Source organism: Eulemur rufifrons, chromosome 8 (genome assembly GCF_041146395.1).
Source record: "Eulemur rufifrons isolate Redbay chromosome 8, OSU_ERuf_1, whole genome shotgun sequence".
NCBI lineage: Eukaryota > Metazoa > Chordata > Mammalia > Primates > Lemuridae > Eulemur > Eulemur rufifrons.
In genome coordinates this window covers 74266347-74288821 of record NC_090990.1, presented here as the reverse complement: position 1 = coordinate 74288821, position 22475 = coordinate 74266347, and the positions used below count along the sequence as shown (strand labels likewise).

At 45.8% G+C, this 22475-nt stretch overlaps 1 protein-coding gene across 1 annotated transcript in view; it reads left to right on the top strand.

The window, feature by feature from the left end:
- ABCA4 (ATP binding cassette subfamily A member 4) overlaps nucleotides 1-22475 on the top strand; it is a 131765-nt gene that overhangs the window by 96515 nt on the left and 12775 nt on the right. The window contains exons 33-43 of the mRNA XM_069480195.1: nucleotides 541-646; nucleotides 779-853; nucleotides 1083-1252; nucleotides 3099-3276; nucleotides 6970-7085; nucleotides 8117-8264; nucleotides 11295-11418; nucleotides 11728-11857; nucleotides 13763-13883; nucleotides 14322-14384; nucleotides 14878-14984. Coding sequence (XP_069336296.1) covers nucleotides 541-646; nucleotides 779-853; nucleotides 1083-1252; nucleotides 3099-3276; nucleotides 6970-7085; nucleotides 8117-8264; nucleotides 11295-11418; nucleotides 11728-11857; nucleotides 13763-13883; nucleotides 14322-14384; nucleotides 14878-14984 — 1338 coding nt within the window. The remainder of the gene's footprint in view (nucleotides 1-540; nucleotides 647-778; nucleotides 854-1082; nucleotides 1253-3098; nucleotides 3277-6969; nucleotides 7086-8116; nucleotides 8265-11294; nucleotides 11419-11727; nucleotides 11858-13762; nucleotides 13884-14321; nucleotides 14385-14877; nucleotides 14985-22475) is intronic.

The following is a 22475-nucleotide window of genomic DNA, read 5'->3' as shown; positions in this document are numbered from 1 at the left end:
ACTGGGTCCTGGTTAGCTGAAGGTGCATCCAGTGCTGCCAAAAATATCTGAAGACCACAGAGGTGGCACAGGAAAGGAACCATTGGTTGGGGTGGGAGGGCAGTCAGGGCAGATGTCAAAGAGAAGACGCCGTATGCAAGGTGAGTTGGAGTTAGCCAAATGCTCAAGAAAGGGAAAGGCACCCAGGGAAGCTGGCAGCCCTGCAAAGACAGACAGAATAAAGGCAACCCTGGCCACTTGGAGCTCTAGAAACAATCCCACATGGCCAGAATATGCCCGCAAGGCAAGGTGTGAGCAGGGATGAGGTTGGAGAGGGGCAGACCAGACTCAGAAGAGCCTTGTAGGCCAAGAGAGGGTCCGGACTTCATCCTGGAGGCAGCAATGGGGAAGAGTTAAAAGGTGTTTGCAAAGTGGAGCAGTGTTGCTTGCTAGTCCAGATAATTCCCCCAAAAGTAGATGTTTCCCCACAGAAACTGAGAGGGCTACTGGTGGGGGTGACGTTCATGGCACTGATCCAAGGATTTCCTGTTGCCTTGTCAGGTACGGAGGAATTTCCATAGGAGGAAAGCTCCCAGTTATCCCTGTCACGGGGGAAGTACTTGTTGGTTTTTTAAGCAACCTTGGCCGGATAATGAACGTGAGCGGGGTATGTAAACAGACTGGAGATTTGGGTAGGATTTTCAGCTTGCTTAATTACTATGAACTAGAAATTATCATGAGTGCTACAGAAAAAAAAACAAAAAACACCTCTTGCTTGCTTGTTTATCTGTTTTTTTAGGGTCCTATCACCAGAGAGGCCTCTAAAGAAGTATCTGATTTCCTTAAACATCTAGAAACTCAAGACAACATTAAGGTACTTGGCCCACATCATCTGCCTGAGAGCTGAAATTCACGAGCTGGCTATTTTATTTTTACTTTCCCAGCTTAATTAAATTCCATCCCTCCCCCTGCTGAAATCTAGTGAGGAATGTCTTTCCGCTGCGAAACCCTTCCTCCTTCTCACATTCTTGTTCCTGTCACTAATTTTTTCTTTAAACAGCTGTTGTTAGTGCAGCCTCTCAGGTGTCATCTCCACCCTCTAGGTGTGGTATAACAACAAAGGCTGGCATGCCATGGTCAGCTTTCTCAACGTGGCCCACAACGCCATCTTACGGGCCAGCCTGCACAAGGACAGGGACCCCGAGGAGTATGGCATCACCGTCATAAGCCAGCCCCTGAACCTGACCAAGGAGCAGCTCTCAGAGATTACAGTGTAAGCCACGTGGCTGCAGCCTCACAGCTTTCTCATCACCTTCTCCACTCCCGGATGAAGTGCAGGGCTGGATGGCAGCGCTGTTTAATCAGGCACATATGAATGGATGACTTTCAAATGCCTCATGGACCAAACTGCTTGGCCGTTCTATCTCCCCCACATTTATTTGGAAAGTCAGCTTATATTTGGTTCCATTCCTTTTTGGCTCTTGGTAGCAAACTGCTCCTGGAGCCTACACATTATTCTCCTTGCCAGTATGCAAAACGACTGCCAGGAACTGGTGAAGTTCAGTAGATCTTTCATCTCCCCAGTAGTCATTATCTTAGATTCAGTAACTTCCCCTCAGGTTGTCATGCTTCGGAGATGGTCATGCTCTTATGGCACAGCTTCCAGCAGGGCAAACATCCACCTTGCACATTTTGTCCTTTGTTTGCTCTATGCCAGGCCTGTGTGGAGGAAGGGTTGGTGGGAGTGCCTTTGTTGACGCAGACTTCTGGAAGGTGGTAGAGTCCTGATTTTACTACCCAGTGCACTCTGAGTGCTACTGAACGTGCCTGGAGTACATCTGCTGAGACTTGAGCTTGGCCCTATGGTGCCTTCCTCTGGGCACCACAGGGCCCTAGACGGTCCTATGTCAATTCCCACTCAGCCCGAGTTTCTGTACCTTCTACCAAGCCTTTGAATATGAAGTATGAAATCAGAGGCTTTCTGTGATTATAAAATAGTGTATGTTCATTAAATAAAATTTATAGCTTATTATCTATAACCCTATGTAGTTGAGGTTATTTCCTCTAAACACTTTTGTGTGCTTTCCTCCAGTCATTTGTCCTAAGTTTACAGATGTCGTAAGTATATAGAGGATGCTATTTGCAGTTTTATCAAAGCAATGACTGCCGTATATGGTGCCTTTGTGGGGATTAGTAAAAGTGCTTTTTTTCTGTAGGTGGGCACAGTACATAAAGTTCAGGCTGGATTTTAGTCCCCAATTATCCGCTTAGCCAGATGTCTTCTATTTGATCCAGAAAAGGGTGAATGGAGCCAAGCCCTTGTATAACTTGCTTGCTTTCTTTTCTCTTAAATTTACATTATGAACATTTCCTCATGTTATGATGTGCTTCTTGAAAATGTGATTTAATAAGATAATTTATTTCTTTTGTTAAAAGAAATAAGGCCAGGTGTGGTGACTCATGCCTGTAATCCTAGCACTTTGGAAGGTTGAGATGGGGGGATTGCTTGATGCAAGGAGTTTGAGAGCAGCTTGAGCAAGAGCGAGACCCTGTCTCTACAGAAAATAGAAAAATTAGCCAGGTGTGGTGGTGTGCCTGTAGTCTCAGCTACTCGGAAGGCTGAGGCAGGAGGATTTCCTGAGCCCAGGAGTTTGATGTTACAGTGAGCTATGATGACACCACTGCACTCTAGCCAGGGCGACAGAGAGAGACCCTATCTCAAAAAAAAAAAAAAAAGAGAGAGAGAAAGAAAGAAAGAAATTTCACAGACTGGCTGTCTCCATAGAAAATTCAAGAGAAAGCATCTATAGACAAATTATTAGAGCTAAAAAGAACATTGCAGTATATGAGATTAATATAAACATCTATTTGATGCACCACAACAAATAGTTATAAAAAGAATAGTTGTCTAGAAATATTCACATGAAGCAGAAAGGCGACCCAAAAATACCCACTTAATATTGACCCAGATGGATTAAGGCAGTTCAGTGGAATGACAAGCTTCAGGCTAGGGAAGGGGAATCAGGAGGCCACAAGCTTCCCAGAGGCTGGCTTTGTCTCTTCTCCTGCATCTGCTCTTCCTTAATCTGTCTCTCCCTGTGTCTCCGGCCCTGCTGCAGGCTGACCACTTCAGTGGATGCTGTGGTTGCCATCTGCGTGATTTTTGCCATGTCCTTCGTCCCAGCCAGCTTTGTCCTTTATTTGATCCAGGAGAGAGTGAACAAAGCCAAGCACCTCCAGTTTGTCAGCGGAGTGAGCTCCACCACTTACTGGCTGACCAACTTCTTCTGGGACATTGTGAGTGTCAGCTCATGGCACCTCTCTCACCTCAGGGCCTCACACCTGTGTGTGCTCTGAAGGAGGGGACACAGTGGTGGGCAGGGAGGGGTTTCCTCACTCTGCCAGGGCTGCTGGAAGGTGCTGGACCGAGGGCCTTGCATGCCTGCTGTCCCTTGACATCTTCTTAGAAAGGCACAAAACTTTGTTGAGTGGAGGCTCTCTGTGTCCTGCACTGAGGGGGCTTCTGACCCCCTGAATAACTGCTGCACTGCAGGCATGAGGCTGGCCTTCCTGGGAATAGTCTGCAGTTGAAAAGGTAATACCAAGGGGTCCTTCGCCCCACATCCCCTTCTTAAGTCCTGCCCCACCCTCAAAAGGATAAGGGTAAAACTTCCCCTGTGGTAGGGTCACCAGATAAATATAGGACGCCCAGTTAAATTTGAATGTCAGTTAAATGATGAACAATTTTTAATACAAGTATATCCCACTTCAAATACTGCATGGGGCATACTTATATAAAAAACTACTGATTGTCTGAAATTCAAATTTAACCAGGCATCCTATATTTTTATTTGCTAAATCTGGCAACCCTACCCAGTGGCTTTATTTTGCTTTCCCAAAGTAACCAGACCTTTATTAGATTAGATTAGCCACCGCTTTAGGGAAAATGAAGAAAAAATTACTTATCAAATCCATAGCAGACTACCACCTCCTCTCTGACAACCCAGGTTGGCGGGGACAGGGGAGTGTCAGCATAGGGTGCCTTATGACAGGCCACGGGGTCAAAATGGAGTGGTGGCAAAGGCCGAGTTACGAGGTAGCAGGGATCATTAGGACACTGACCCAGTGTATTCTGGGTGTCGTGAGTAATGAGATCATTAATTTTATCTCAACATTCTAAGACCAACATGAGCCTCCACTTCATGTGATGATAAGTTGTCAACTGATGGAGACCAACACAAACCGCCTTCTCCATTATGGCTTTTAATGATGACGGCCAATGTTAGGATTCCTGAAGACGTTTCTTTGATCTCACTAGACTTGTTAAGCAGCTATCACTTAACAATACAAAACCAGAAATTATCAGTAGCAACTAAATTCTTTCCTCTCTCTTCTGTCTACATGAAAAAATACAAATACATGGGGAGGAGGTCAGAACCTGCAAGGCTTTCTTTGGACAAGATGTCACTTGCAGGGGCCACACCGGCCCTGCGATTTTCACACGAAAGGGGCTAGGCTCACCTGCACGGAAAAGCTACTTATTGAAGTGCTGCTTCTTTTCTTTTACTTTTTTAAAAAGATGAATAGAATTTATACTAGGGGCTGGCCTGTGGAGGGGGAGCTGGGGGAGGTGCTACAGACAGAGATCTCAGAGCCTAGAGAGAGAGATGTGGCTGGCAGGATAGAGGTGGTATCTGACGTAGGAGGTGACACTAGCAAGGTAGACACTTGGCCGTCCAATGAAGGGTTAGAAGATGGTGGGTACCCTGTTAGCAGGCTTTCTGATGCTCTAGCATTTTAAAGCTGACCCGGAATCTAAGCCCTAGGATCTGGATTTTTGGAACTTATCACCCTCATTAGCCAGTGGGAAAAAGACAACACATGCTTGGGGGGCATCGTTGAATCAATAAACAAACAATTATTGTTTGTTTATCATTTACTTAGTACATGTATGATGTTTTAAATTCTTATCTTTTTATGTGTGTCATCTGTTTTTCTTATAAATTTTGTAACAATTACAGACTTACAGAAAAGTTGCAAATACAGTTCAAAACTTTTTTTTTCCAAGCCATTTGAAAATAACTTCTCAACAAGATGTGCCCCCTTCTCCCCATACACACATCCTAGCACCTCCAACGTGTACCTCCCACAAATGAGGACACGCTCCATACAACCACAACACACTGTCAACATCAGGAAACCAGCACTAATATGTCACCACCCCCTAGTCCTCAGAGCCTACTCAGGTGTCACCCATTGCCCTGATAATGTCTTTTATAGAAAGGGATCTAGCTCAGAATCATGCATGAGATTTAGTTGTCCTATCTCTTTAGTTCCCTTCAGCCTGGAATGGTTCCACAGTCTTTCCTTAATACCCATGGCCTTGACACTTTTAAAGATTATAGGCCAGTTACTTTGCAGAATGCCCTTCAGTGTGAGTTTGTGTGAGGATTCCTCACGAGGGGATTGAGGGTACGCTTTGGCAGCAGCATCATGGAATAGATGCTGTGCTCTTCTCATTGCATCTTATCTGGTAGCTTCTGATTTCAGTTTGTCCTGTTACTGATGATGTTCACTTTGGTCACTTAAGAAGGTGTCTGCTGAGCTTCTCCACTGTAAAGTTACTATTTGCTCCTTTATAATTAATAAAAATTGCAGGGAGAGGTGCTTTGAAGAAATGTAAATATCCTATTTGTTATCCAACTTTCCATTTATTCAGCCATTTATTTATATCTGTGTGCAGTCATAATGCCTTGTGTTAATCAATGGATTACAATCCAATACCATATCATTTATTTTGACATTGAGATTTCCCCAGTGTGGCCAGTGGGAGCCCCTACAAGCTGACTTCTGTATCCTCTTGACTTGTGTCCCCATCCTCCTCGAGCACCCCCTTGCTCTCTGGCACAGCAAGATGTTCCAGGACCATCCTGCACCTGCCCCCCCCACCCTGCCCACCACCAACCCTGGGGACCTGGTTTCTTCTAGTGGGAAGTGACTTAGAAACCAAGATCTCAGTGCCAGATATGTTCATTGACACTGGAGTTGGTCCCACGTTTTCTCATGGGCTAGAGCTAGGGAAGATACGTATGTGCACGCAGATACACACAGACTTACGTCTGTATTTCTAGGTCTATCTATCAATACACTGAGCGCTATGAGTTCACCACAACCTTTAGCTCCAATCCAACATCACAGGGCTCATTCTTAGTGTGCTGTCTTTCTATATTTGTAACTTCCTTCTCCAAGAGTGAGAAACTGACTACTAATAGTCCCAACTCATTTACCTACCTGAGCACTACTCCTGTGTATACTGAATGCCCCTCTCTGCCACCACCCCGTCCCTGGGTGGGCACCCTCCTCTCCTGCTCCAGCTGCCCCTGCTGCGTGCAGGTCCTCCCCATTCTGCTCTGGCGCTGATACCCCACACCAGCTCAACCCCCTGGAAGGACATCCTCGTTATCCCAGTGGGGCTGTAGCACCCCGCACCAGGCCGCTGTCTCCCCCGTCTCTGGCTTTCATCCTGCTGGAGACCACTGTGGCTCCTCCCTGACCCTACTGTGGCTGTGCACATTTCCACGTGCAACTAATGGCTTTATTGTTTAAAAGGAATATCAACATCTATTTGTGCTTTGTGAAGGCAAGAACCATATTTTAAATTTTTCTGAATTCCAGAGACATATGTAGAGAGTAGAACCAACAGGACTTTGTGACCAATTAGAGATAATAAGAGATCAGCTGGAATTTTATAATTTATCCTTTCAAAAGATACAGACTGAAAGTTCCCCGAGCAGGAAGGCAGGGCTGGGGGTGGGGCAGGAGGACAAAGGACAGCTTGACACATGTATGCTAACCAAGAGCTGCTTGGACAACTAGAACCAGAATCCCAGACCCTAAGAGCAGAGGAACCTGGTTCCACCCCTCATTTTGCAGACCAGGAATCAGAGGTCCCAGAGGGTCAGTGACTTGTGCTCCTCTTCTCTCTTCAAGATGAATTATGCTGTGAGTGCCGGACTGGTGGTGGGCATCTTCATCGGGTTTCAGAAGAAAGCCTACACTTCCCCAGAAAATCTTCCTGCCCTGGTTGCACTACTCATGCTGTATGGGTAAGCTGTTTGGGCCATTAGCTAATGCCACCAAAGGGAGGCCAGGGGAGACGGGATGGTCTTCCGACAGAACACCTGGGCTTTCCTGTGGCCGTGGCATCTAAGTGCAGATCCCAGCCCCAGGTAGGGTCTGAGGTTGCCCATCAGGAATGTGTCTGGCTTCTGTTTCTGACTCAACTGATGAAGGTACTTTGCAGGCCTGGTCCATTCAAGGACAATGAGAAAAGTCCCACATGTCTGAATCATCTTCCACTCAAACCGTGGCCTTGACTAAAGCCTGGGAATCAGTCACTCCCCAGATCCTCACCCAGCTCTGACTCTGATTCATGTGTGGCCGACTGTCCATCTCAGTATCTCCATCAGTACTGGCCAGGAGTTATCTGCACGCAGTAGGAAAGTCCAGCTGAAAAGCTGCTCCCAAGTCAGGGCCAGCGGGTGACGCAAGGATTATGTCCGGTAGAATATTGAGCACAGCATGCAGCTCTACCCAGGCCCACCACTTTCTACAAGTGTAACTGTGGATGAGTAATTCACCCATCTGGGCCTCAGTTTCCTCATCTGTAACATGGAAATAATGATACTTAGCCCTCCTACGTGGGCTGGTAGAGTCTAGCTAGAGCAATGGTCTTGGAAATAGAGAATCCAGGAACCAGTGTGACTGTGAGCTGTGAGGATGAGCTTGTTGGGACCTTCAGCTCTGCTTTGCTGATCCAGCTAGAGTGGGAAGCATTGCAGGGTAGAGAACCCCCCTGTGTGTTGAACAAGGCTTTATAATTTACAAAGTACAAACACAGGTCCTGTTCCTCTTGCTTTGCACAAAACCCCATGAGGTGGTCAGGGCAGGCATTGCTATCTCCATTTAAAGGTAAGGCACAGAGACCAAGGGATGGAGTATCTCTTTGGTCCTCCTGGGACTCTGGCCAGTTCAAACATGTCACCTCATGTATAAGGGGAGTGCATTATACCTAGAGGTATAGCAGATGGAATGGAAATTGGAACTCCATCCCACTGAGTTGTGTCATTTTGCACAGATGGGCGGTCATTCCCATGATGTACCCAGCATCCTTCCTGTTTGATGTCCCCAGCACAGCCTATGTGGCTTTGTCTTGTGCTAACCTGTTCATTGGCATCAACAGCAGTGCCATCACCTTCGTCTTGGAACTATTTGAGAATAACCAGGTGAGCATGGTTTTCTTGGCTTCTTCGTCTGATTAGTAGGATAATAGAGGGGATGTATTGGCCAAGTAGAGCCATGAATGAGCCTTGTAGATATAGAAGCTTAGCACAAGCTTAGTGCACAGATGAGTGTCACTCTCTTTCTGCCTCCCTCCCCCCTCCTTCCTTCCCTCCTTTCTCCTCTCCTTCCCTCCCTTCCCACCTCCTTCCTTCCCTCCTTCCTACTGTCCTTCCCTCCCATCCCCTCCCCTCCCTCCTTTCTTCCTTCAAGCTCTTCATTCATTTGTGTGCTCTGAGTGTCACAGTCTTCTGAGCTTATTCTGCAAGCCTTAAATGACTTCTCACAATCATAAGCTTTGAGATTTGCTTACTTCTTCAAGAAGGTTTCCTCACGGACTTTGGGTGTTAGGCTATGCGCGCGCGCGCGCGCACACACACACACACACACACACACACAATGCATTCAGGCAATTTCAAAATTTAAAAGGAACGAAGAGGCAGGCAATGAAAAATTTCCTTCCTGCCCCTGTTTCCCATTCGCCCAGTTCCCTTCTACAGAGGCGACCTCTTATTCGAGTTTCTTAGGTGTTCTGGAGACATACTAGCAAGTACATATATATTCTTTTCCCCATCTTCTTATGGAAATCGTAACATTATATAATACACTATTCTCTGTGCAAATTAATCCTGAGGACAAGACTGAGAATTCCTGGTGCTAAGGGACTCCTTTTTTTTGAGTTATGAAGCCTGGTTGTCCCATGTACACCCTCTGACTTCTCCATGTCCAGAGAGAGATGACCAGACTAAATTCTAAAAAAAACAGCAATGGATGCTGGGCTGTCTTTACTCCACACTCCCACCCCCTGCCGCTGTGCCTGAATCCCCGGAATGTTGGGGCTCTGTGTCCCCAGGCGCCTCAGTAGCCTTTCTTCTCCTCATTGGTCTACCCAGCTCAGAGGGTGGCACGGGCCAGCACCTCTGGGCCCCGCCAGGAGAACACAGGGCAAACCTGTGCCGAGGCCCCATGGCTAACCCCAGTCCCGAGGCCTACTGAGTGTGGCTCTTTCCCAGACCTTGTCAGCTCTCTGTGGCTGCTGAGCAAGAAATGACTCCCCATCTGTTCCATGAACGATGAGAAATATGGCATGTCACGGTCAGACCGCGGAGGGGGTTGCATGAGAGCACAGACCCAGCCGATGCCAGAGCACCCGGTGGACGGAAACTCTGCTCTTCGAAGCTGTTTTGTCACAGACTCACAGACCACTAGGTCTTAAGAGAGTGTATTACTTCAGAATAATTAAACGGCAAACCTGGAGCACTCAGAACATTCTCCCTCTTGCAGTTGCACCCGTTTAGCCAACATTTTGCTGAGTACTCCCCCTTAAAAGCAGGTAACGTTCATGTAGGATAGTGAACAGACGGATGCTGCAGAAATGCCCAGCATTCCACCAGAAGCTCAGGACCCAGCACCTGCTGCCCCTGCTCGGTCAGGAGGTACTTACTAGGTGAGCACGGTGGGATGGACGCACCCACATAAACAGGGGGACTCCCTGGTCCTGCCGTCCAGGAGCTCCCATTCCAATCAGGAAAGACCTGCCCACCAAGTTAGCAAGTCCCAGAGCATGACATTCCATAAGACATTCCACGTGACAGAGCGTCAAAGGAGTGAGGCAGGTACACGCTGCAGGTCAGAGTGGGCCAGAAGGCCGGGCTGCAGGGCCTGGGGACTCTCAGTGGAGGAAATTCAGTTTGAACCTGCCTTGGAACAAGTAGAATTTTATTAGCCCATTTAATAAATATTGAAGTGACTACTATGAGCTAATCATTGTGCAAGTATTTAGGAAGAACACAAAAATAATTGGGACCCAGTCCCTGCCCTCCAGGGAACCACTGACTAGTGGAGAAAGTAGGCAGGTTAGAAAAAAATTAATCACAGGAATGTGCTCAGCACTGTAAGGGAAGAATGGAGATTTTATCTTGGGCATCTGGGAAGGTATGTGAGAGAAGGAGCTACCTGAGCAGGCTTTCTACAGAGCAGGAATCTGTCAGAAAACAGAGGGGAAAAGAGCATTCTTTCCTGCTAAGAGCAGCAGATAATAGAAACTGCAAATGCAAAGGCCTAGAGGCAAAAGTGCACAGTGATTGTGGGAAGAGTTGGGGGGGGGGTAGGGAAGGATGAGGGGAGGGTTGGGGGAGAGAGGGAAGGATGAGGTGAGCTGGGCAGAGTCCCAGAGGCTGGGGTAGGGATGGGCCACATGGAGCATGCGCAGTACCCCAGCCAGGAACTTCACCTGCCCCGTCCCTTCTGCCTTCACAGAAGGCTGTGGGAGGCTGTGCCCAACAGGAGTCACAGTGGTAGCCACCCTGAGGGAATTTGAGAAGCAAAGTTGGGAACAGCTCAGGGCTGCTCCCTTTGGTACAAGCTGCACCAAGACAGAGCTGAGGAAGGAACCTCAGGCTCAGGAACGGCTCACAGCCGTACCTAAGGAGAGACCCCGGCCACCTCCCGGCAGCTGCCACATGCCCTGGTAACAGACACCTCAGAGGGCTCCCAGGCACTTTCAGAGTCTGCACAGAGCTCCCCCAGCAGACGGCAGGGGCTGCTTTCTGCAGATTCCTGCCCTTGTCCGGAGTCACCTACGGTTAAGGAAAGGGGACGTGGACATTCCTCACGGTTAGCCTCAGTGCCCACACAGTCCTGGGCATAGTACATGTTGAGGAAATGCTGTCTGGCTAGATGAAAGAGCAGCTCTTGCCCACCAGAAACTTGCAGGGAGCCCCAGTCATTGATTGGTCATTAATTGATTAGTTCCTTGGCCCAGTCCTGAGGCCCCTCCTGTAAGAACTTTAGGACTTCCATATCAAACCCCTGTGTTCTGCCCGACATATCCCTCCTGTGGCCAGTCTGGCTGCAAGGATTCCTTGTCTGCAGGCCTCGCCCCCCTCCTGCTGTGTGAGGTCACCCAGGCCCCACCTGCTCAGGATGGAGTGGGCTCGGCCCCCACTTCCAACAGTCCTGCTTCTCTGTTTCAGACGTTGCTCAGGTTCAATGCCATGCTGAGGAAGCTGCTCATCATCTTCCCCCACTTCTGCCTGGGCCGGGGCCTCATTGACCTGGCACTGAGCCAGGCGGTGACAGATGTCTACGCTCGGTTTGGTGGGTGGCAGTGGCGGCCCTTGGAGTGTTGGGCCAGGGAGGGCTGTAGTGGGAGTTCCTAGGCCAAACGTGCAGCCTGGGCTGGGGCTGGGAGGGCACCCTGTTGGTCTGGGAGTGTCCTGCCACCTAGAAAGGGTGGAGCCGCAGGAGGGCTGGAGGGCAGGCTTTTACTGTCCCTGCTCTGACTGGGAAGCCCAGAGGAGCCTGTGGTTAGTTCCTGTGCAATCCCTGGTGGGCGCGGTGTTGTGGTCAGTGTGCAGGGGAGAGCTAGGGCAGCTCCAGCAGACTCAACCCCTGTTGATTCCCCAGGTGAGGAGCACTCTTCCAACCCGTTCCAGTGGGACCTGATCGGGAAGAACCTGGCCGCCATGGCGGTGGAAGGGATCGTGTACTTCCTGCTCACCCTCCTTGCCCAGCACCACTTCTTCCTCATCCAGTGGTATGTCCACGCCCACCCCAGGGCCAACAGGGACTGGACTTCACACCGGCCCACGGCATGGGCGTCTGTTTCCTCGGGAGCCCCACTCCATGATGGGTTTTTACATAACACAAGGAGAGAAAGGCTAAAATAGTTGCATTAGAGTTTGTGTAAAATGCAGTGTTATCAGTTTCAATTACTAATATTTAATTCTTTCCACTTAATTGCTAAATACTCATTTTAATTGGATGATAGCCTTGCAAATGACAATGGTTAAGAGGTATCCAAAGTACTAGGAAATAGATTTATGTATTCATGAGAGGAGACACAGCAGGCCCCTTTGCTAATTAGAGATCTAGGCGTGGGGGCAGGAGAGGGAAGCAAGGGAGAGCTCGGGCCATGCAGCAGGATGCAGCTGGGAGCCGCGTGGAGGGTGAGGGCAGTGATCCCTGCCAACCCTGCTCTTGACCAGGACGCCTCAACGACCAGGTCAGCTGGCCTTGGGCCATTCTTCCCAGGCTCTTCCCCAGGCTTGCTAGCTCCTGCCTCACACCAGTGGCGGGAGAGGGGGTTGGGTTTCCAGAGGGCAGCACCTCTGCAACCCAGGCTGAGCTTCACCAGCCTCGCCCAGGGGCCTGAATTGCGCAGCACCGGCCTCCCTAGCAAGCTATCCTGGACAGTGTTCTGTTTCTTAACCTTCCTCCTCTCAGGCTGAGTATGGTCACAGGTAAATAAAGATTCCAAGAATTTGTTTTTAGGTCTTGATCCATAGGGCATTGATTTATTGGAAATGAATCTACCTCCCTACTCATAGGGTTATGACGGTTGAATGAGAAAATGCATGTCAACACATTCCAATAAAACGTGGTCAGGAACTGGTTCTAGTTAAGGGAGAGGAATTGTTGCATGAGGAATTACTGCCCTTGTGACCCTCAGCCCTTGTAGGGTCTCTCTGCAGCCTTGGTCACACCTTCTCGAGGCCTTTATTGGGGGAGAATAGGGCAGAGGGTTGGCTGCCAAAACTGACTCATTAGCTTCAAACTGATGGCAACACAACTGTGTGAGTCCTACCTGCATTCAGGCCTAAAGAGGACCAGGGAAGCAGACCACAGTCTCTGGCTTCTAGAAGGTCAGGGAGGGTTTCAGAGAAGAGGCTGTGTCTTTAGGGAGGGGAAGATTCCATTTGGCAGGGGGGCAGGAGGAAGAGAACCTTGAGGGGCTAGAAACACTGCAGTGGCTGGGAGGTGGGAACAGCCGACAGGGCTGGGACCAGGGGTAGGTGCCAGTGGCTGAGGGGGGAGCTGGTACGGGGGTGAGTGGGAAGGGAGTTGGGCTGGAGTGCAGGGCTCTCATCCCAGCTGGGAAGTGAGAGCTTCAACCTACAGCTGATGAAGGACCAGGGAAGGTTTTGAGGCTTGAAGTGGCCAGATGACAGCACTGTTTTGAAGAGGTTGAGTTGGTGGGGTAGACTAGGGCAAGCAGGAAGCTCGGCTGATGGTCACTCACATTTGCTGAGTATTTGCATAGAGAAAGGGTTTTCATAACGACAGCAGCTCCCAGGCCCTGCATCTGTCTGTGCACTAGGCACTGTGCTGAGTTCATCTTCGCCACAGTCCTATGAGGCAGATATTACTGTCCCCTTCCCCATCACGTGATTAAAGGAGGCAAGGTTCAGAGAAGTCCAACGACACGCCCAAGGTCACGCAGGGGAAGGACATGACTGGAACCCAGGGCTGATTCTGGACTTGAGCATGTCTCTACCTAATGCCTGATGTCTCTCCTGTTGGCCTTTTTAGAATTTAAGCCTTAAGTATGGAAGCCCAAAAGGAAGCCGAGGTGAGGGAATAGGAAGAAAGGTCAGATGGAAAGGACAGTGCCAAGGATGAGGTACACCCAGCCCAATCCTGTCCCCCTTCCTTCCTGTAGGGTTGCAGAGCCCTCTAAGGAGCCCATTGTGGATGAAGATGATGATGTGGCTGAAGAAAGACAAAGAATTATTAGTGGAGGAAATAAAACTGATATCTTAAGGCTAAATGAGCTAACCAAGGTAAGGGAATAGGTGCAGGCATGTTAGTTTGGAGGTGCTGGTTACACCCACAGATGGCACAGTGTTGCATTTTCCTTCTGTAGAACAAGCAATATGCTGATGCAAGCAGTTTGGTTTCCTAATTTTATGTACGGTTGTCATCTCTGTGTTATAACTTGTCTTCAGAACATTTAAATCCAATGCGTTTTCCCTGCTATTCATCTCGGGTACTGACACAGGGCCTCCACAAGAGCCACTCCAACAGAGCATCACTCAGCTTTCTCTGTTCCATTTATGCATGGTGTGGGTCGGCTTTGAGATTTCTCAGTGCTTGTGTCAATATGTAACCTCCTAGTGCTGGTAGTTTTCTTCTCAATCATCCTTTGCTTTTTGTTACTTCTTCCCCTCCCTGCTCTAACCCCATCTTGGTTCTCAGTCCAGTTTCTCCGGATCTTGCAGATTTATTCAGGCACCTCCAGCCCGGCGGTGGACAGGCTGTGTGTGGGAGTCCGCCCTGGAGAGGTGGGTACTCCGCAGACCTCAAGAGAAAGGGTTGCAGAAAAGCAGTTCTTTGCCTGATTCCTCTCCCCTCTAAGGCAGAACTATCTGATAGGAATATAGTGCAAGCCATATTTGTAATTTTACATTTTTTTAGTAGCCACATGGAAAGAGTAAAAAGAAAACAGGTGAAATTAATTTTAATATTATTTTTTATTTTACCTGATATATCAAAAGAGTATCATTTCAACATGGAATTAATATGAAACATTATTAATGAGGTATTTTGAATTTTTTTGCTCTAAATCTTCAAATCCAGCATGTCTTTGACACTTAAGGCCCATGTCAATTGGGACTTAGATGTGTTTCAGATGCTCAGTGGCCATGTGTGGCTAGTGGCCTTGTGATGGCGGCCTGGGTCTAAAATGCCTCCCTCAGTCCACACACTTGCCCTGAGGCCTGACATTCCAGACCTTCTTGGTCTCTAGGGCCAGGATGATTCTGTGATTCCTCCTAGTGCTTTGGCCTCCTGGGAGTGAATGGTGCTGGCAAAACAACCACATTCAAGATGCTCACCGGGGACACCACAGTGACCTCAGGGGATGCCACTGTAGCAGGCAAGAGGTGAGTGCCCTGCTCCTCCTGTCTCAGGGTGTCTCTCACAGGTCCTGGGCCATGTCCCTGTCTTAGCATAGGGAGGGTGGCCATCAGGCCCTATGCTGAGGGCTCTGAGGACCTGAAAGATCTGTGCAGATCTGTGCAGGTGCAGAGGAGGGAGCCTGTTGGGGCCTCCCAAAGAGCATGGTCCAAAAAGTCCAAGACATAGACCGCCCCCCCCCCGGAAAATTGAATTGAATTGTGATTATTAAGAGATTACTCTATTAGTGTGGATTCTTGGAAATTTCTGAGAAGCACTAAGTCAGTGGTTCTTAATCTCTCTGTGGTCATGAACTCCTTTAAGCATCTGATAAGCACTTGCACCCTCTTCCTGTAAAAATACACCATTGCCTCCATTATCACCCTCCACACATTTCTGCAAAAAGTTTCAGGGAATTTACTGAGCCATGAAGCACATTTATGATCCTTTAGGAGCCCCTGGATCCCAGTTAAGAACGCCTGTGATGAGCATCTTTTGTCTGGGCTGAGTTTCTAGGTGGGGGCTCATTCAAGGGCCTCTGGGGGGCCTTATTCTGCATTGACCATTTGTGAGCTGATGCTTGGCTTTGCCAGACCAAGGAGCATAAAGGGAAAGCTGACAGGTGGCCTTGGATTCTGGAGGGTGACTGCTGCTCTCTCTAATAAAGTGTGTTTGAACAGGCTGGTCCTGTATGGGACAAGATAGAGAGGATGAGCTCTATTTGCCTCTTTCCTGGCTGCAGGAAAATCTTGAACAGCAAAGCTTACACACAGTAGATGTGCCCAGAGGAAGCCTCTGCCCTGCTTTCTAAGTGGAGTCAGGTACTGCTGACATCTGCCCAGCATCTGCTTCACTGGGAGCCCTTTCCTACACCTGAAAGCCATCCCCAGCATGGCCCAGTACCCCATGGGCAGGGGAAGTCATGAGCACACTTCACTAGCTCAGACAAGATGAATTTGATTCCTCAGCCTCCCATGGCCATCTCTGTTGTGTTTACAGCCAAGGGACTGGCAGGGGTGGACCTAAGTCATGGCTGAGAATTATATCATCTGCAGATGTAGCTTAGCCTGCAGGTGGCTTTTGTCATAGTGGGAAATTGCAGTGTCCTCTTTCTGTCCTATCCTATTGCATCCATCTTTTTAAAAAAATTTTCAATAGATTTGGGGGCTATGAGTGATTTTTGTTACATGGATGAATTGTATAATGCTGAAGTCAGGGCTATTAGTGCACCTGTCACCAGAATAGTGTTCATTGTACCCAGTAGGTAGATTGTTATACCTCACTCCCCTTCCTGCCCTCTTCCTTGTTTCCAATGTCCATTACACCACTTTATGACTGTATATATCCCTCATATAGCTCCCACTTATACGTAAGAACATGTGGTATTTGTTTTTCCATTCCTGAGATACTTCACTTAGGATAATGGTCTCCTATTCCATCCAAGTTGCTGCAAAAGACATCATTTCATTCTTTTTTATGCCTCAGTAGTACTCTGTGGTATATATATACACCAGATTTTCTTTATTCACTCATCAATTGATGGGCACTTAGGTTGATTCCATATCTTTGCAATTGTGAATTATGCTGTGAAAAACATTAAGGTGCAAGTATGTTTTTTTTTTTGTTTTTTTTTTTTTTATAAAATGGCTTCTTTTCCTTTAGGGAGATACCCAGTAGTGGGATTGCTGGATCAAGTGGTAGGTCTACTTTTAGTTCTTTGAGGAATCTCCTTACTGTTTTCCATAGAGGTTGTGCTAGTTTACATTTCCACCAGCAGTGTATAAACGTTCCCTTTTCACCACATCTGTGCCAACATCTATTGTTTTTTGACTTTTTAATAATGGCCATTCTGACAGGGGTAAGGTGGTATCTCATTGTGGTTTTAATTTGCATTTCCCTGATGATTAATGATATTGAGCATATTTTCATATGTTGGCCATTTGTCTATCTTCTTTTGTCTGCTTTCTGTCTTTTGTCTACTTTTTGATGGGGTTATTTGGTTTTTCTTGATGATTTGTTTGAGTTCTTTGTAGATTCTGGATATTAGTCCTTTGTTGGCTGTATAGTTTGCAAATATTTTCTCCCATTCTTTAGGTTGTCTATTTACTGATTATTTTCTTTGCTGTGCAGAAACTTTTAGTTTAATTAAGTCCCATTTATTTATTCCTATTGTTGCTATATTTGCTACTGGGGTCTTAGTCATAAATTCTTTGCCTAGGCTGATGTCCAGAAGAGTTTTCCTATATTTTCTTCAAGAAGTTTTATGGTATTGGGTCTTGCATTTAAGTCTTTAATCAATCTTGTTAATTTATGTATGTGGTGAGAGATGGGAATCCAGTTTCATTCTTCGGCATGTGGGTATCCAATTTTCCCAGCACCATTTATTGAATAGTGCATCCGTTCCTCAGTGTATATCTTTGTCTGCTTTGTCAAAAACCACTTGGTTGTAGCTATATGGCTTTATTTCTGAGTTGTCTATTCTGTTCCAAAGGTCTATGTGTCTACCTTTGTAGCAGTACCATGCTGGTTTCATTATTATAGCCTTGTAGTATAATTTGAAGTTAGGTAATGTGAGGGCTCCAGATTTGTTCTTTTTGCTTAGGATTGCTTTGGCTATTCAGGCTCTTTTTTGGTTCTATATGAAGTTTAGGATTGTCTTTTCTAGATCTGTGAAAAATGACATTGGTATTTTGGTGGGAATTACATTGAATCTGTAAATCACTTTGAGCAGTATGGACATTTTAACAATGTTGATTCTTCCAATTTGTGAGCACAGGATGTTTTTCCATTTGTTTGTGTCATCTATGATTTCTTTCATCAGCATTTTATAATTCTGCTCATAGAGACCTTTCACTTCCTTGGTTAATTATATTCCTAGGTATTTTATTTTCTTTGCAGCTATTATAAATGGTATTGAGTTCTTGATTTGACTTTCAACTTGACTGTTAATAGTATATAAAAATGCTACTGATTTCTGTACATTAATTTTGTAACCTGGGACTTTACTGAATTTATCAATTCTAGGAGTCTTTTGGTGGAGTCGTTAGGGTTTTCTAGATATAAGATCATATGGTCAGCAAACAGGGATAGTTTGACCTCCTGTTTCCCAGATTTGTATGCCCTTTATTTCTTTTGCCTGATTGCCCTGGCTAGAACTTCCGGTATTATGTTGAATAGAAGTGGTGAAAGTGGGCATCCTTGTCTTGTTCTAGTTCTTAAGGGGAATACTTTCAACTTTTCCCCATTCAGTATGTTGTTGCTTGTGGCTTTGTCATATATGGATTTTATTTTGAGGTATGTTCCTTCTTTGCCTCATTTGTTGAGGGTTTTTATCATGAAGGGGTGCTGAATTTTATTGAATGCTTTTTCTGCATCTATTGCGGTGATTATATGTATTTTATTTTCAATTCTGTTTATGTGGTGAATCACATTTATGAATTTGCTTATGTTGAAACATCCTTTCATCTATGGGATGAAAACTACTTGATCATGGTGAATTATCTTTTTGATGTGCCATTGGATTTGATTTGCTAGTATTTTGTTGAGGATTTTTGCATCTATGTTTCTAAGGGATATTGGTGTATAGGTTTCTTTCTTTGTTGTGTCCTTTCCTGGCTTTGGTATCAGGGTGTTACTGGCTTCATAGAATGAGTTAGGAAGGATTCCTTCCTTCTCTATGTTATGGAACCGTTTCAGTAGGATAGGTGCCAGTTCTTTGTAGGACTGGTAGAATTCAGCTGTGAATCCATCTGGTCCTGGGTTTTTTTATGTTGGAAGATTTTTTGTTACTGTTTCAATCATTATTGGTCTGTTCAGGATTTCTATTTCTTCTCGATTCAAGCTTGGGAGGTGTGTGTTTCCAAAAATTTATTCATTTACTATAGATTTTCTAGTTTGTTTTCATAGGGGTTTCCTTGTAGTCTCAGATGATATCATATATTTCTGTGGTATCAATTGTACTATCTCTTTTCTCCTTTCTGATTGAGCTTATATGAATTCTTTCTCTTCTATTTCTGGTTAATCTAGTGGTCTATTGATTTTGTTTATCTTTTCAAAGAACAGACTTTTTATTTCATTTATCCTTTTTATTTATTTATTTGTTTCCATTTTGTTTAGTTCTGCTCTGATTTTTGTTGTTTCTTTTCTTCTGCTAGCTTTGAGTTTGGTTTGTGCTTCTTTTTCTAGTTCCTTGAGGTGTAACGTTAGGCTGTTAATTTGGGATCTTTCTGTCTTTTTGATGCAGGCATGTAGTGCTATGAAATTCCCTCTCAGCACTGCTTTTACTGTATTCCAAAGATTTTGGAAGGTTGTGTCACCTTCATCATTCAATACAAAAAATTTTTTTATTTCTATCTTGATTTCATCATTGACCCAAGGATCATTCAGTTGTAGATTGTTTAATTTCCATGAATTTGCATAGATTTGAGAGTTCCTCTTGGAATTGATTCTAGTTTTATTCTACTGTGGTCTCAGAAGATACATGATATGATTGTGATTTTTCTAAATTTGTTGAAACTTGTTTTGTGGCTATATGATCTATCTTGGAAAATGTCCCATATGCTGATTAGAAGAATGTATATTCTGCCATTTTGGGGTAGAATGTTTTGTAAATGTGTATTAGGTCCATTAGTTCTAGTGTCTCACTGAAGTCCAGTGTTTCTTTGTTGATTTTCTGCCTTGATTTTTTTTTTTTTTTTTTGAGACAGAGTCTCACTCTGTTGCCTGGGCTAGAGTGAGTGCCGTGGCGTCAGTCTAGCTCACAGCAACCTCAAACTCCTGGGCTTAAGCGATCCTACTGCCTCAGCCTCCCAAGTAGCTGGGACTATAGACATGCGCCACCATGCCCGGCTAATTTATATTTTTATATATATATTTTAGTTATCCATAAAATTTCTTTCTATTTTTTTTTTAGTAGAGACGGGGTCTCACTCTTGCTCAGGCTGGTCTCGAACTCCTGACCTCGAGCGATCCACCCACCTCAGCCTCCCAGAGTGCTAGGATTACAGGCGTGAGCCACCTCGCCCGGCCCTGCCTTGATTATCTGTCTAATTTTGTCAGTGGAGTCTTGAAGTCCCTGGCTATTAAGATGTTGCTGTGTATTTCTTTCCTTAGATCTAGTAGAACTTGTTTTATGAATCTAAGAGCTCCTGTATTAGGCACATATATATTTAGGATTATTACATCTTCTTGTTGAACTTTTCCCTTTATCATTATACAATGAGCATCTTTGTCTTTTTTACCATTGCTGATTTAAAGTCTATTTTTATCTGATATGAAAATAGTTATTGCTGCTCACTTTTGGTTCCCATTTGTGTGGAATATTTTTTTCCACCCCTTTACTTTGAGTTTATGAGAATATTTGTGAGTTAAATGGATTTCTTGGAGACACTAGATAGTTGGGTTGTGTTTTTTAATTCATTCAGCCAATTTGTATCTTTTAAGTGGGGCATTAAGACCATTTACATTCAATGTTAGTAGTGATATGTGAGATACTGTTCTGGTCATCATATTGATTGTTACCTAGTTGCTTTGTTTTCTCCCTTATGTTACTGTTTTATAAGAGCTGTGAGTTTTAACTTTTGGGAGTTTTTACACTGGTGGGTATCAATTGTTCTGTTTCACATACAGAGTACTTTTAAGCATTTCCTGTAGGACGAGTCTAATGGTGACAAATTCCTTTAGTGTTTGCTTGTCCAAGAAAGACTTTATTTCTCCTTCATTTATGAAACTTAGTTTTGCAGGATACCAAATTCTTGGCTGGTAGTTATTCTGTTTAAGAAGACTAATAATGGGACTCCAGTCCCTTCTGGTTTGTAAGGTTTCTGCTAAGAAGTCTGCCTTTCGTCTCATGGGTTTTCCTTTGTATGTTACTTGATGCGTTTGTTGTACAGTTTGTAGGATTTTCTCCTTCACTTTGACTTTGGTCAGATTGATGACTATGTACCTTGATGATGTCCTATTTGCTTTGAATCTTCCAGTTGTTCAATGTTGTATCTGGATGTCTAAATCTCTAGCAATAACAAGGAAATTTTCCTCTATTATTCCCTCAAGTAGGTTTTCCATGCTTTTTGTGTTTTCTTCTCCCTCAGGGATACCTATGATTCTTATATTTGTTCACTGTACATAATCCCATATTTCCAGAGAGATTTTTCATTCTTGATTCTTTTTCTTAGATTTTTGACTGACTGGGATCATTCAAAAGCTTGTCTTCAAGCTCTGAAATTCTTTCTTCTGCTTGGTCTAGTCTGTTGTTAAAACTTTCCACTGTATTTGGAAATTCCCTAAATAACTCTTTCATTTCCAGAAGTTCACTTATATTTTTTTTAGATTATCTATCTCTTTTGTGAATTTTTCATTCATGTCTTGAATTATTTTTTTTGTTTCCTTGTTTTGGTTTTCAACTTTTTCATCAATCCTATTGATCTTACTTGTGATCCATACTCTGAATTCCATATCTGACATTTCAACAATTTCCTTTTGGTCAGAGTCCATTGCTGGAGAGCTAGTGTGATCCTTTAGGGATGTCAAAACAGCCTGTTTTCTCATGTTGACAGAGCTCTTATGTTGGTTCCTTCTCATGTGGAACCTCTTTTCTCAGCTCAAAACAAATAGTTTTGCTGTACACTCATTATCCTCTGCTGGTAACTCTGTTGCTCAGTGAAGAGAGGGAGAAGTCCTTAGATGGCATGCTTCAGTCCTATTCCAGAAGATTGACCAGGCAGGAGATGGGCAGATGCACTGTGAGCCTGTAACATTGATGCTCTCCTGCATCTCCCCATTCCCCTGTGGTTGTCACAGTCCAAGCAGGTGCTGGGGGATATTTGTGTGGAGAGGTGGCTGGTCCCCAGGCTGTTGCTGAAAGCTCGGGTTGGGGCAGGGCGGGCCCCTCTCTGTGGAGGCAGGTGGCCATGGGGGTTTGTTCTGCCTGGGTCCCCGGCAGCAGCAGCAGTAGTGGCTAGGTGGGGTTATCTAGGAAATGGCCGTACTAGGGCTGTGAGCAATCACTCTGCCCAGGCCAGCAGGCAGGGGCACATGAGGATGCACAGTGGGCAGGTAGCATGTGGCAGGCAGGCAGTGTGCAACAGGCACATGGCAGCACGGGTGTTCACCCCTCCCAGGTCCATCAGCGGCAGCACTATCCAGGTGGCGGCGGTGCCTGCACTATCCAGATGGCAACAGCTCCAGGGGCTGTGGGCACATGCTCTACCTGGGTCCCATGGCAGCTGTGGCTGAGTGGGGCTACCTAGGCAGCAGCAGCGGGTGCTGTCTGTGGGTGCTTGCTCTGCCTGGGTCCCCCAGTGGTAGCAGGGGCGCATAGCACCTGTCCACAGGGCATGTGAGAGCACACGGCTTCTGCGCTCCCTCCACAACCCAGCAGGGGTGATGGGGAGGTGGCAGCAATGGATCTGACCCCCAAGTAGATACAGCACTCTGGAGCTGGAACCTCAGAATGGCACCACCTGTAATGCTCAGGGTTC